Source organism: Epinephelus fuscoguttatus, linkage group LG17 (genome assembly GCF_011397635.1).
Source record: "Epinephelus fuscoguttatus linkage group LG17, E.fuscoguttatus.final_Chr_v1".
In the NCBI taxonomy this organism is placed as follows: Eukaryota; Metazoa; Chordata; class Actinopteri; order Perciformes; family Serranidae; genus Epinephelus; species Epinephelus fuscoguttatus.
Window position 1 is genome coordinate 11,434,477 of NC_064768.1, and position 15,002 is coordinate 11,449,478.

Consider the following 15,002-nt stretch of genomic DNA (forward strand, 5'->3'; position numbering starts at 1 on the left):
ATATCAGTTTTTTGAAAGTACAATGGCTGCATTCATAGATTGTGAGAATCTACAATGTAAATTGCATGCTCCATAACAGGTGTGTCCAAACTTTTGGCCTGTACTGTATATATATATATATATACATATATACATGTATGTAGAAAAGCAGCAAATTCTCATATTTGAGAAGATTGAACTGGAGAATGTTTATGTGTTTATCTACTGAAGGCTCTACAGTGTTTCTAGCTTATGACAACAACCCCTTTTTGAGGCAAATAAAACTAAAAACAATATTAGTCAGGTTCAATAATAAACCTGAACATCTCATGTCCTTGATATAGCCCATGATTTAGTGTAAAAATTGCTTCATTATTTCCCAGTCTCCTTATCTCTCTCCTCTCCCCTCCATCTCCTTCATGTTCCTGATTGCTCCTTTCCCTCTGCTCTTCCTCCTCTCTTCCTCCAGCCTCACCCTCTCCTTCTCCATCACCCAGTCACCTCCGAGGTAATTCAACGCAACCTCGGGTCGTCCACGATACTGGGGCCTTGGGTCGAGGAGCGACCGGAAGAAGGAGCGGGCCAGCGGCGTGAAACATGCAAATTGGGGCGCTACGGGAGGGTGGTCTTTCCTTCCAATCTCTACCCCAATCAAATCCTGCGTGCTCTCGCCCTGCGGCTCTGCCCATACATCCAGTTCATCATCAGGGCCTTCTGTTTGGTTGAACCACTCTTCATACTTCAGGTATGCGCGGCAGTCACTGGCTGTTTCAGCCCAGGGATGACTGCCGGTGAGCATAGCGTAGGTCAGGATCCCCAGCGCCCAGCTATCTGTGCTGGGCTCCACAGACACCCAGACTCTGGCCTTCTTTTCCATCTCTTCATCCTCCTTAACGCCATCATTCCCGTCGCTCGTGCTCCTCCAGCTGTCCTCGTTTCCGCGAGCAATCTCGGCCTCAGGAGTGCAGTAAGGAGAGCTGTACCAGACCTCTGGGACCCTGGTGCCCCTGGCCTTCACCTGGTGGAGAATATTCAGTCATTTGTCACTTTCATATAATAAATTGGTGCAAAGAAACATACAAATAAAGCACATATAACAATAAAAAAGGCCACAAGCTGCTGTGCATTGACATATATCTCTTAAAAAAAAGTTTTTTCCAAAGTCACTGAAATCTGGAGCTTGGGCAGTGACTTGCGACGTCACACATCATAGAAAAAAAGCATCCTTCGATGTCGGCATGATACACGGCTGGTCACTGTTATAGCTTAACAGTTTCTGAGGGCATCGGGGGACAAGAACGAAAGTTAAGGTGGCAAAACTCCAAGTAGGGTGAGTGGGATGGGTGGTGGATGGGTCCAACAAACTTTCACCTAGGAGGCTGGCGTTTGCATTGGGTAAGATAATATAGCCAAACCCTGTTCTTTCTTTCCACAACCAAATCACGTGCTTTATGGAAAAAAATGTCCATTTATGGGGTTGTTGTACCGATGTTGTGCGTTTATTTTGAAAGAGACTGTATGCAAACATTAAATTTCCTCTGAAAAAGGAGGTGTATCTTGAAAGAGGGCAATGCATGTAACAGGCAGAACTTGACACGGCATCCCAGAACGTCGACAACCAACATACCCAGGGTAACTTGCAAATCCTATCTGTACATGGAAAGTCCATGACTAAATGTCCTTGAATACATTTGGCCAACTCTGTGTCTGTGTTTATCATATCAAATAATAATAAGAATAAGAATAAGAATTAGCCTGCTTACTAGCTAGTGCACCCTGCAATCGCTCCACCTCTCTTTCTGAATATTTACCAGTACTTATTCCCTTTGTCCTGGCTGGGGCATAAGGCCACAATCATACACTGCCACTGAACCCTGTCTTGTACTTTGGCCTGTGCTTTGTCCCATGAGAGACCCATCTCCTTCAGCTCCATCATCACTGTCCTTCGCCAGGTGTTCTTTGGTCTGTCTTTCCTTCTTTTCCCAATTGGGGTCCACCTTAAGGCAACTTTTGGCAACCTTTCATTGGGCATCCTCAACACATGACTGAGCCGTCTTAACCTGCGTTTCTTTACGTATGTATGCTTCCTGTCCTCTTGTACAGTTCCTCGTTGGAGATCCTGTTTGGCCAGAAGATGTTACAAACTTTTCCCAAGCAGCTATTATGGAAGACATCAACCTTCTTCATGTCAGTTTTTGTCACTCTCCAGCACTCAGAGCCATACAGCAGGAATGCCTTAACATCACTGTTGTAGATCCTCATCTTAGTTTTAAGGCCATACTGTTTAGACTTCCAGATGTTATGAAGCTGGCTAAAAGCACCTCTTGCTTTGTTTGTCATGATGTCTTTTTGTGTTCCACTTTCGCTTATGTGATTTCCTCCTTCAATGGAAATAGGAGGTCCTGTTGGGGTGTTGATGCACATGAGTGCATCCACATGGGTCTTTTTCTGGTTTATGTGCAGACCAGTTTGTTTAGCATAATTGCTAAGCCGGTCAGATTTTTCCTGGAGGTGGGCATGTGTGTATGACACGACTGCCAGATCGTCTGCAAAGTCAAGGACTTCCATAAATGCGAATGGGGTCCACTGGATTCCATGGGGGCGGTCTGATGTTGTTTGACGCATTACCCAGTCTATAATGATTGATCTCCTCCTGATGCTAGGAGATAATTCATCAGGAGGAGATCAGGTGGAAGCTAAGATGACGAACCATCAGAAATGACTGTAACAACTCGATTTCAGTCAATGCAAATCCTGGTACCTGGGGACACGGCAGAGCGGTGGCAACTGGTACCCTAGCATTAGCCTTCATGTTTCTTGAGTACTTGTTCAAACAACCAGTTTTTTATTTAGAAATCAAACAAATTTGCTTTGTCAGTGTTTATCTTCAGCTTGGCTGTGCAGTATCGAAGATGTTCTATTACAGCCCGTCATTTAGTGGCGGCAGGGTGGAGCTATGGGATTTTGCCAACAGTTTGAAGATCCATTGGAGTTATGAGATTAAGTCACAAGCTTTTTTTAGAAAATATTTTTCATCGGTTAAATATTTGTAAAAGCCACATACAGATGTAGAGAATGAGTAATAGCATTGATTTGTGGGAAAACAAATCAAAACAAAACAACAAAATATGGAGATGCAAGGTTCCTGCCCGACAGACGACATAAGTTAGGCTTCTCAGAAATGCCATCATTTAACAGTTGAGTGGTACAGTCCTATATATGTTTGATACTGACCATGCCAAAGTCTCCTAGCTTGACCCATCGGCAGGCGGAGTCACACAGGAAGACGTTCTCCGGTTTGAGGTCTCTGTGGACAAAACCAAGAGAGTGCAGGTGGGTCAGAGCACCACACAGCTGGGACACCACACGCTGACAACAGTCCTCCTCCATTCCAACCTGGAGAGGGCGAGGGGTGGGGGAAAACAGGAGGAGATAAATATATGTGATGAAATCAGATTAAACCAGAATCCAGTGTTTTTTCCAATATTTAATCGCTCTGCTGAAATAACCATGTACCTCAGGCAAGATGACATCAAAGAGATCGCCGAAAAGGCTAGCTTGCTGAGCGAAGACGTAGTGTGACGGTGTCGAGTAGGCAATCCCCAGGGCTCTGGTCAGGGACGGGTGAGTGCAGAATGACAGAGAGAGGTTATACTCTTTCAGGAAAGAGACAAGAGGGGTGGACTCACGAGGGAAGAACTTCAGAGCCATCGGAGTACCTGGAGGATACAAGGGGAAGATACTGATGTAAGTTTTTCTTTTTTGTTGCAGTGTTGAGACTATAATAAACATTAGCGTCCTCCCTAACCTCTCTTCCTGTGAACAGCCAGCATGACTTTGCCGTATGAGCCTTCACCCAGGAGCTTCAGGACCTTGAAGTGCTCTGACGTGACCATTGGCGTCAGAGACTGAGCCGTCAGGTGGCACATCTCATCCAGTAGCTTTGTGGCAGCCTGGACACACACATGGAACAAAATGACAACAGTAAATGTGTTTGCTTAAAGAAGTTAGATTAATGATTACAGGATTATTCAGGTTGTGACTGGTGTAAATGAGCAAGATATTCAACAAACACATGAACTACCCCCTGGTACCATATTACTGAATAACACTCATCATCCATCTTAGATCCAACTGATTCAAAGACACTCTAACTACAAATACATCTTGTTTGGGGTGCAGAAAAAAACTTACATGAAATGTTACGGGGCATCTTGAAACCACTCAGATCAAACAATGTTTAATTGATATCTTTGCTGACTGCTGTTGGTAACTTGTCTTTGCTGTCCACTCCTGCTTTTGTCCGCACTATTCGAGTAAATTCTGCCAAGCAGCATTTAGATATAAATGCACCAAAAGGCACGTTATGGAGCCAGCATTCATAAAACCAGGGCTGTGGTTGGAAAGCATTATGTCCCATATCTTTGCTAAACACTTTTCCTTGACCTTCACTGAAAAGGTCATGAGAAAAGATGTGAAAGCAAATTCATAAAGAAAAGAGAAGAATCTGACTGCAGCTCAGTAACAACTCAATCACCAAGGAAAAATGTTACATACAATTTTCATGTTATTATGTAGCAGATGCAGTGAATTTTATGTTTCAGCATAGCTCTTGTTAATGTGTGGTTGGGTTTAGGTTTACCAAAGTTGGTTTTGAAATAAAAACGGAATATAGCCTACCAGTTACAAAACTGAAATAGAAGGGCTGTCACACTGAGAATGGTTGCTCATGCTCACCGTCTTGCCCATTCATATTAATTGACTTGAATCCCAATGATTGAAATTATTGTTAAATTTGGGCAAGATCCTCAACATATCGTTTGTTTTTGGGAATGTCCGAATAGCGCGTTGGTTTAAATGTTGTTGCCTCAAGGAACTGTGGGATGGCATTATCTCCTTTCCTTTGGTAAATGATTGTCCAGTGTATCTTATGCCAAAGGAGATAAGAAAGGAAGCACTGGAGAACCTTTCCTTGGCATTTATAGAATTTGAGCAGCTCTCATCATGTCTAAGGAATCTTCCTTAAACAAAAGGACTAATCCACTAAACCCAGGATCCTGGAACTAAACCTGCTAGACTGAAGGCAGCGATAATTTTTGTTATTATTCACACCTGTGTGTTTCCTGGTGTGGCATGTCAAAAACCCTACTGTGACTAAAGCCTTCTGAGTGTTTACTGACACTTGTCTTGTAAATGTGATATTTTGATAACATTGTAATGTACATAAATCTGTAAAGAAATATATCAATGAAGCAAGAAGTCTACTTTTAAGATCAATTAACACAGCGTGGTGTCTCTTGCAGCTTGTTGGAATGTAACACAACCATTGCAGTGATGATTGTCGTCATGGCGATGCTGGCAACACTGATCCACGGGTATAAACATGTCTGTTAATAGCCTCATGAAATCCTTTCACACACACACACACACACCCGTGTGACACACTGATCTTTGTTTTGTCTGGTGGAACGTTGATGTTTCCATCACAGCTGGCACCCTTGGGCCCGAGCTGGGATTTGGTGTCACCGTACATTCAGACACGGGGCAACTCATTACAGCTCATTAGAGAACAACTCAGAGCTGTGAATGTGGCGTACACAGATACTGTGAATCCCCTGTGGAGGCTTCGGTCACACTTAACAAAGGCAAAGACACATTTAATGATCGAGTGTACAGATTTTTTTTTAACTAAAAATGAAATTTGAGAAATTGAACATGCAGAAAATACAAGCAGGAGGTATTAAAGATGCAAGGTTTGACTGATGAATGTAAGTCCAGTTTAAACTAAATAAAGGAGGATTTCTAAAATCAGCTGCAACAGCTGCAAGAGATTTACTTGTTCTGCAGACACAATACAAAAGTTCCTCCAAATTATTACTTTGATTGCGAACAAGGATAATTTTCAATATCTTTGTAAATATTTTGAGTTGCAGTTATGGTGCAGCATATACAGCAGTGTTATACCATATGATCCATGTCTAATCCATAAGTGAATACATTATTGGTGTGGGGACCTGACCTCTGACCCTCTCAGTGTTTGTGCCGTGCTCTGATTACAGAGCTATTCAGGTCTGTCTGAGACAAATGTTTCACAACATGTACAGCCAATATCTTGACATTATAATTTGCCTTTAAATTTTACTCATGGGTAGTTTGACAGCTCAAATTAAAAACATGTTAATTACATATTTTTTCAGCACTTATCATTATTTGTTCCATTTTATTTGGTTATTATATATAAAATAGTGACATACAGGGAAGTGGCTATTTTCATAAGGTTCTTGATGTTTGAATGTTGATGATGACTGTTGTTGTTTTAGTGTTTAATTCCTCAACTGATAAAAGAATATTTAATTTAATTTAAGATAAATGGAAAAAGCAAAAAAAAAAAAAAAAAAGAAAGAAGCATCAGAATTTAAAAAACACCCTCCTCATGCAGCTTTCTCGCCCTTTCCCAAGCCCCTTCCATCCAATGACCATGGGCATATGCAGGTGCTTCATACAGTAACCCAGTGTTTCCCATACATCAATTTATTTAAAAAAAAAAAAATCTAATTTCATAGTCACACAGCACATTCAGTAAGCCCCTCCATGCCTACTCTCTATCTGTTTGTTAGATCACTATTGAGACAAGAAACAGCTAGGTAAGATTTGCCACCCGCACACGCCTTGCTCCAATCCGCTGTGGACTGCTTTGCCAGGAGGAGAGCAGGCAGCAGCTCTGGACCTTCAGTCGGAGGTCAGTGAAACCCCCGGTGCAGAAGTCTAGTTTTCTCTCAGTCCACTGGAATTACAACATGCTCAAATATAATTATGGAATTTTTGCCCACTGATGCCCAAAATTTAACTGCCTACCCCAGCTTTAGTTCTTCCTGAAAAATTCCTTCTCAGATAAGTTGCAGAATTCAGATTTTTGCTGATGGTGTGAATATAACAAACAACAGCCACACAGTGTGGAGGGTCAGGAGTTAAGAGGGTATCCAGTGAGCAGCATAGCTGACGTGCTCAGAGTTGGTCAGGTTTAGACAAGTGTCAAAGGAGGTGACACCGGTCTCAGCCAGCTCAGAACAACTCCGACAGCCTCCCTATGGGATGCCACGTTATGTAAGACATGCGCACGCGTGTGTGTGTGTGTGTTAGAGATAAATGTCCTGGTGATGTCCTCTACGTGGAAATGGATCTCAGTGGACCACAAACACTAGGGTGATGAATGACAAGATCTTGTGTCTGTGTGTGGGTGTGTGTCAGGGAATGCAGAGTGTATGATGTTCACACTCCTGCAGCACTGGCACACATCCAGCAGAAGTCAACTCAATTTTGAAAATTTTTTCCTCCTCAAATGAGTTTTAGCATAAAAATTAGCAAGAAACTAACATGAACATACATTTAAACACTTTAACACTCTATAATGTATGAAATCCATGGTGCAGTAATCAATACTTGAGCTTCACAGGAACTTTTCCAGTCACTCCTCATGCATTTTCTTTTAACATTTTACAATCTATTTTTAACAGGTTTTAGGATTATAAAACATGATCTGTCTGAAATGAAGCCATTTCCACAATATCATATTTTGTGAAGAAGAATTAGTTGTAAAGGAGTAACGAAATACAGAAAATTCTATATGCTCATAGAGCATACAGTTTGTTAAATAAGATGTTGAAGCCACAGCATGTCATGACCTAACATCTTACTACATACCAAAAAAATCTTGATGAGTATTTTCTCATTTTGAGGAATTATACTCACGTGTGTAAACTTGTTGTTTAATGTTGTATAGTAATGTAACTAAATAATGACATCACAACATCAGAATTGATTGCTATTAGTGGTACAATTATAGTGCAAGAATTATATTTTTATCTATAAAATCACTTTGTAACTGGCTTTACAATGCACTTTAAGTAAAGTCCTGCTGCACCAGACACTAATTATGACTCCTCTAAATGTGCTAAATTTGCAAATTAAAGAAAATTATTATCTTATTGAATGGCAATTGCTCGTTATATAATCAAATTAATTCATCTCCAGATATACATCATTCTACATCAATAATTTACCTCTGATTTAAAGGCTCAGGTAATTTGCCTTTCATTGCACGGGTTATCTTCCATTTCTATCACTGCTGCTGTTACTCTGAAAGATCCACGGGACACACTGTGAACATTATTAGTCTCCATGAAAACTATTCACAGAGTTGCTCAATGGTGTGCACACCACATAATGAATTCCATCACCGGCACTGAAGGCAGAAGGCAGATATCTCACAATCTAAATCACCAAAACTATCAGCATGGTCATAAAACTAGAAGGAAATGAGAAAATATGTTTATTTTTCATAAATTCTGTAAACTGACCCTTAATCTTTGAAAAGTTCTCCTGCTGGTTTCGGAGCAGTGAGGGAATCCATGCACCAGGTTTTACTTACTGTCATTTTGCAGCTGTGGTTCATTTCAGCGATGTTGATCTTCACAAAGAAATCTGTCCAACATAAATTTTCTTCATTTAGCAAGTGCACCTGTCAGAAAATCCTTCATAGATCCTCATGCGCTGAGTCTTCTCTCCACCTTCAGCATATGAACTGAGTGTGAGTGTCAGTGTGCCGCAGCAGAGACTTCTAGTGTAGTTTGCAGTCAGTGGAGAAACTCTCCAAACTGCCTGACGAGCTCGTTGGAGGATTTCATGTCTGTCTGCTGTTGCTGCAACTTTTATCTCAAAGTGATCTGTCCTCACCTCCACTCCTCCCCCTGTCCTCCCTCTGGATCCTGGAGGCATGTCTCTGTGTGTGCTTGTGTGTGTGTGTGTGTGTGTGTGTGTGTGTGTGTGTGTGTGTGTGAACAAGTGAAAGTGTGTGTTCTTCCTATTTCCATCCCTCATTTGTACACGAATGTCTTCCTCCCTCCCTGCTGTCTATGTGCTCTTTAGAGAAAGACCGTTGAACCAGTGTGTGATTATGTGCTTGACTACATGTGTGAATGAGTGAGTGTGTGTGTGTGTGTGTATGTGTGTGTGTTCATGCATGTTCTTGTACTTTTGTCTTTGTGACCGGTTTGATTAAGGTTCATGTGTCTTTGCATTGACTGCAGAGCATAACCATTGTGTCGAGGAAATATCGTTAGGGAAATGTATCTTTGATTGCCGATGTTGTTGATTTCTCCCCAATTTCAGATCGTATTCCTGCTGGAGTATGTCTGGTTGTGAGGATTTTGGTTTAGAAGCTTCTATTGGTGATTTTCCACCATAGAAAGTGCTGCTATACTCTCTTATTAACAGTCATTCCCCAGCTGTAAGTACACTGCTAAATGAAACTACATGCTAACAGCAGGGAAACATGTTGCCGATGTTAATTTCTCCATGGTTTTGGATCATTTTCCTGCTGAAACATGTTTGTTTGTGTTAGAAGCTTTTGTTGGTCATTTTTCACAGTAGAAAGTGCTGCTATTGCCTGTTACAGTCATGCCCAAGCTCCAATAGAGAGCTGCAGGAAATTTGTAGGCAGACCTGGAAGTTAGCATCACCCTGGTTTCCTCAACAAAAAGCCAACTGGATTTTTCGACTGGATTTTGGTTTATTTCATAAAATTAGCTCTGTGGCAAACAAAAGGTCATGACTCTTACAAGTTTTGTTCGGCAAGATAATCTTCACAAATAACCACTTTTATGATTTTTGAAGCTTAAAATGCAAATGGCAGAGGTAAAAAAAACTATGTTAGACAAAATATGAGGAATAACTTACTGTTGCCACAACAACGAGTCACTTGTTAATGGTGTTTTTGAATACTTAAAAGCTTCAGAATTCACAAGTGGGGTATTAACTGATGTATTAATGCCACAGAACAAGTTTGTGTTAACCACAGACCTTAACTCAGGCATCTACTCAAAAAACCCAACTCAAAAACCATTCAAACAGCCCATGTACTTTGACTTTCGGAGAAGGAGACCTCTGCAGATAATTTGGCTCTCGTGACAACCGCCTGAACAATGACCAATGGATGGAATTCTAACCAGGAGATGTTTCAGCTTGTTGCAATCTGCAATCAAAGCTACTAGATGCCACTAAATCATTTGCACTACTCCCTTAAGGTTTGGGTTAAAAACAAGTGCTTTGATGAGGCATTGGAAACATGTGCTTCATAGGTTGAAATGACTACCCTACCACATCAAGGTTAGGAGAACTTTGTCACCATGGTTACAATAATAACTTAATTGGTTAAGGTTTGGAAACGATCGAGGTTAAAAGAAACCAAACTTGATGGGCGATAGGAAATGGTGGTCTCATGGTGAAAGCCTGGTGTTTTATTGACTCATTCATCTACCCACCCCAACCTCACGGACTTTGTCACTCTATTGCACCATCACCTAACTTCCTTCTTTGCTCCTGTCATAATTACTCACTTGAACGCAAACAAATGGAGGAAGTGAAAGGTGGTTCATAAGGTTAATGAGTAAAAGTGGTTTCACCGCATCTAACGGATTTTAACTCTTTGTGGCAGATATTGAGGTTGAAAAGTTCTTTTTCATTTTTGTCTTCACTCCCTTTCTGTTCGTAGAGTATGCACTGATGCTTGGGACCTGCAGTGAACAGTGTCCTCTGGCAGCAGGAGGAAGAACAACATAAAATGTTTAATCAAAATCATGAGAGGAAACATGTGCGTGTTGTTCCCTCTGTCCTGTTATGACATCCAGACAATATGAAGTTGTTGATCTGTCTGTCAACAAATAATCACCTGTCACTCTATTTGTCTACAAACAAAACATGTGTATTTCTTTCTTTTCTTCTCCCTCCCTCTATTTCCAGTCAAAGAATTTCCCTCTAACACCCAGATCCCCTGTGGGTTGTGGATCAGGCTCTCAGCTGCTACCAGTGACCGCACTCCGTACAACTGCAGGATCGCTCAGACTTTCCCTGGAGGCCGGCGTTAGTTACAGCACAAAGTCTGTCTGTGTGTTAGATCATCTGTCTGTGGCCACATGTCATCACGCTGACATTATGCAAGTCACTGAGTGCTACTTTGGGTCACTCATATACAGTTCACAGCTGAACAGCAGTGGTCTGTACATTCCCCCCGTGTGTCACTCAGCCCCGTGTGGTAGCTTTTAACCTCAGTGCTTTATGAGTGTTTGCATTGATGCAGCAGATGTGAAGTTTTGGTGAGACTGTATCGTTTGTTGGCGTCAGAGCTGCTCTGCAGGCAAAAAAGTAGTCACTAATGCTTTATTTTACGAGTTCATTATTTCCTTATGATCTCCTGAAAGCACCACTTGGCTCTGAATACAGGGAGAATAAAGACAAAGTTAGCAAGACGTGTTGGATTAAAACCAATTTTTGATGGCTTTTTTTTAAGTAACTGCTTTTTTAAAACAAGTAGAATGGGAAGCACTTACAATGTGGCCCTACTAAATGCTTTTAAAAGAAATTTTCTCACAGCAGGAAAAGCAAAGGTGTTAATGATGGAATTAATGATGGCAAAATTCCACTTCAGTTACAGGGGCCTTATGGTGGTTATCCTCACTGTCATGACTAAGACTACTGGGACACTTAAATACAACAAAGACCGTAAATGTGATTAGTAACACCTGTGCTGCTGCTATGAGAAGTCGAAATGTTTTCTGTAAAAAAAAGGCCCTCAGAGAACATGCTGGGAGCCAAACACTTTAATTTTCCTGTTTACATCAGAGGAGTCCTTAAAATAGGAAGGAAAAATAAAGAAATTATTCGTATATTAATCAGAGTTAATCCAAGTTTCCGATTTAACTACATTAAAAAAATAAACTGTGTTTTTTGGCCTGGCCCTCTGATGTTAAATTCAACCAATAAGATTATTCACACCGTCACTGACTACGTACATGCACAAAAGATTCTAGTTTTTGCCCTTATTCCGAAAAAGACAATGTTCCTACTAAGCTTTACATGTTGATGATTGCTCCGTAATGCTTTGTGTAAATACCCTCACTGGCCACTTTATTAAGTACACCTGCTCAACTGCTTGTTAATGCAAATAGCTAATCAGCCAATCATGTGACAGCAGCTTGATGCATATCTGGTGCGTTTGTTTTGTAGTCGGAGGTCAGAAATTCCCAGATCCCAGTGGGAAGTTTAAACTCGAATGCACCCTGAAATCCAATTTCCAACTTGGAAACTCGGAGCAACCGCATCAACCCCGACTTACGAATTCAAGATGGCTGCCAGTCACATACATAGTGAGTAAACACTCTGCTAAAGTACTGTTTATAGCAGTTTTATCTTATTCGTTTTACATTAGGTCAGCCTCATCTGTGGTGTTCATCATTTGGAGTGTTTGATGGTTTTGAAGCTGTCTATACTGCAAAAGTGCAAGAGCAACAAAGGCTTTCTTGTGGGCGTCCATGTTTTTTTCCGACTTGTCCACCATTCTCAACTAGAATGCAAAAACTGTTGTCAACTCGGAGGTGACGCCATTCCCACTTCCGACTTCCGAGTACAAAACGAACGCACCATTAGCCATGTAGACATAATAAAGATGACCTGCTGAAGTTCAAACCGAGGTGATTTAAGTGACTTTGAACGTGGTATGGTTGCTGGTGCCAGACGGGCTGGTCTGAGTATTTCAGAAACTGCTGATCTACTGGGATTTTCACACACAACCATCTCTAGGGTTTACAGAAGATGGTCTGAAAACGAGAAAATATCCAGTGAACAGCAGTTCTCTCGGTGAAAATGCCTTGTTGATGCCAGAGGTCAGGGGAGAATGACTAGACTGGTTCAATATAATAGAAAGGCAACAGTAGCTCAAATAACCACTCATTACAAACAAGGTATGAAGAAAACCATCTCTGAATGAACAACACATCCAACCTCGAAGCAGATGGGCTACAGCAGCAGGAGACCACACCGGGTGACACTCCTGTCAGCTCACAACTGGAAACTGAGGCTACAATTTGCATGGGCTCACTAAAACTGGACAATAGAAGATTGGAGAAACGTTGCCTGGTCTGATGAGTCTTGATTTCTGCTGCGACACTCAGATAGTAGGGTCAGAATTTGGTGTAAACAACATGAAAGCTTGGATCTATCCTACCCTTTATCAGCACTTCAGGCTTGTGGTGGTGTAATGGTGTGGGGGATATTTCCTTGACACACTTTGGGCCCATTAGTACCAACTGACCTATGGCTAAGCCCAGCCCTCAAACACGATGAGCCACAGTAGTCACAGTAGGTATAGACAGTTCCATACACTCGGACATTCTTTGCCTGGACATCCATTGAAATGCATTACAGAAAGTCAGTTTTGTTCGGTTTTATGAGCTTTTTCTGAGATTTGAAGTTTAAAAATAGTGTAAGGGTGTGCATGGGGTACATGCAACTCCGACACAGGGTATCCTGAGAGGCTGGGCGACGGGGTGTATTTTTTTTACCCTTTCCTAAACCACGTCTCAACTGAGAAAAGTGTCTCCTTTGGATAAAGTTGTGTGGTAACGTTAGACTATAACATCAACTCAACGTGAATAAGATTAACAATGATGTCTACATCTGTTTTAAGGTAAGTCAACATTGTGTTTGAGGCAACATGTCACTTTGCTGGAAAGAAATATAAAGTTATCTTTAACAAATCTAGCTAACATTAGCTAAAATTAGCCTAACGTTAGCTCCTAGCTGCGTTGTTCATCATGTCACCTTGTTTGCTGGGAGTTAATTTGCCTATTTTGTTCTAGTTTTGTACTTTGGGGATCGTACATCATTGTTAGCTGTTGTCCAAAGGGCTCTAGTTAAGCTAACATTAACTTCTGGAGCTTAGCTTCATTAAGTTAACTGTAATCGCAGAGATAACAAAGGTTGGCAAACGTTATGCTGAATGATTCAATGTAAATACCGTAGCACCAAACTAACGAAGAGACACTCTTAGCAAAGATGGTAAAAAGGCTGTTATCCTTTTCTCATATTCTGAGCCAAAAACCTTAACTTCAGTGACACTTTGATGCACCAAAATTTCCAGTTTCCAAAAGCTTGCTCACAAATCATTCACAGCCTGATTTTATTCCTAAATACATGGTGAAAATTGATTTCTCTATTATTTTTGTATGTAGACTATTTTCTGACTTAGAGTGACAAAAGAGATGAACAAAGTTGAACCAGGCTTTATTAGTATGTCTATGTCATCAATTGCTTCCTGCGAAAAGTCGTGTACTCTGACACCTGCCATAGCGCCGGTCACTGAATGTTGATATTTTGTCCGAGTGAGTGGAGGGGGGCGTGGCTTAGCCATAGGTCAATTGAGCATTGTATAAGCCTACCTGAGTATTGTTGCTGACCATGTTCATCCCTTTATGACAACAGTGTACCCATTAGTGGGTACACTGTTGTCCATGTCATAAAGCTCAAATCATGTCAAACTGTTTTTTTTAACATGACAATGAGTTCATTGTACTCCAATGGCCTCCACAGTCACCAGATCTCAGTCCAATAGAGCACCCTTGGGATGTAGTGGAACAGCAGATTCACATCATGAATGTGCAGCCGACAAATCTGCAGCAACTGGGTGATGCTATCATGTCAATATGGACCAAAATCTCTGAGAAAAATTTCAGTGCCATGAAGAATTCAGGCAGTCCTGATTACAAAAGCGGATCCAACCCATTACTAGCAAGGTGTACCTAATGAAGTGGCCCGTCAGTGTGTATTTTGCTGCCATTTCAGTTTCATAAAAAGTCTGTACTGAAAGAAACATGATGTCTAAAGACATGCAAGTAAAGAGAGGTCAACTTTACTTTTTTGCCTGAGTCATCATTCAAGACTCTAAGACCAACTGTATAGCTATCTGTCTGTGTGCACGCCAGACATACATACAGAAGGACAGAATAAGTGAAATATTAGCGTGCATATAAATGTAGGCACTGATGCTGCAGTGTAAAGTGTGATTATATCATGCTGTGCAGTACATCATCAACACGGAGCAGTCAGAAATCTGTTTCATGTCTAACATTTTATTAACGACTTCATGTAAAAATTACAAAAACAAAACATATAAAATATATAAATAGTACAAT

General features: G+C 41.1%; 1 protein-coding gene across 1 annotated transcript; it reads right to left on the reverse strand.

Moving 5' to 3' along the window:
• Positions 1 to 112: 112 nt before the first annotated feature.
• On the reverse strand, positions 113 to 8,672 carry si:ch211-171h4.3 (serine/threonine-protein kinase SBK2). Its single transcript, XM_049601846.1, has 5 exons — positions 8,408 to 8,672; positions 3,788 to 3,932; positions 3,496 to 3,698; positions 3,214 to 3,375; positions 113 to 997 (listed from the first exon to the last, which is right to left on the reverse strand). The coding sequence occupies exons 1-5, from the start codon at positions 8,429 to 8,431 to the stop codon at positions 368 to 370; spliced, it is 1,164 nt and encodes a 387-aa protein (XP_049457803.1). The 5' UTR covers positions 8,432 to 8,672; the 3' UTR covers positions 113 to 367.
• Positions 8,673 to 15,002: the final 6,330 nt, after the last annotated feature.

Excerpts from the sequence above, each read along its gene's own strand:
- si:ch211-171h4.3 (XM_049601846.1), bottom strand. The coding sequence starts at position 8,431 with ATGAACCACAGCTGCAAAATGACA. Across the intron at positions 3,699-3,787 it reads GGCTGTTCACAGGAAGAGAG|GTACTCCGATGGCTCTGAAG; the intron begins GTTAGGGAGGAC and ends TGTATCCTCCAG. Across the intron at positions 3,376-3,495 it reads TTGATGTCATCTTGCCTGAG|GTTGGAATGGAGGAGGACTG; the intron begins GTACATGGTTAT and ends CGCCCTCTCCAG.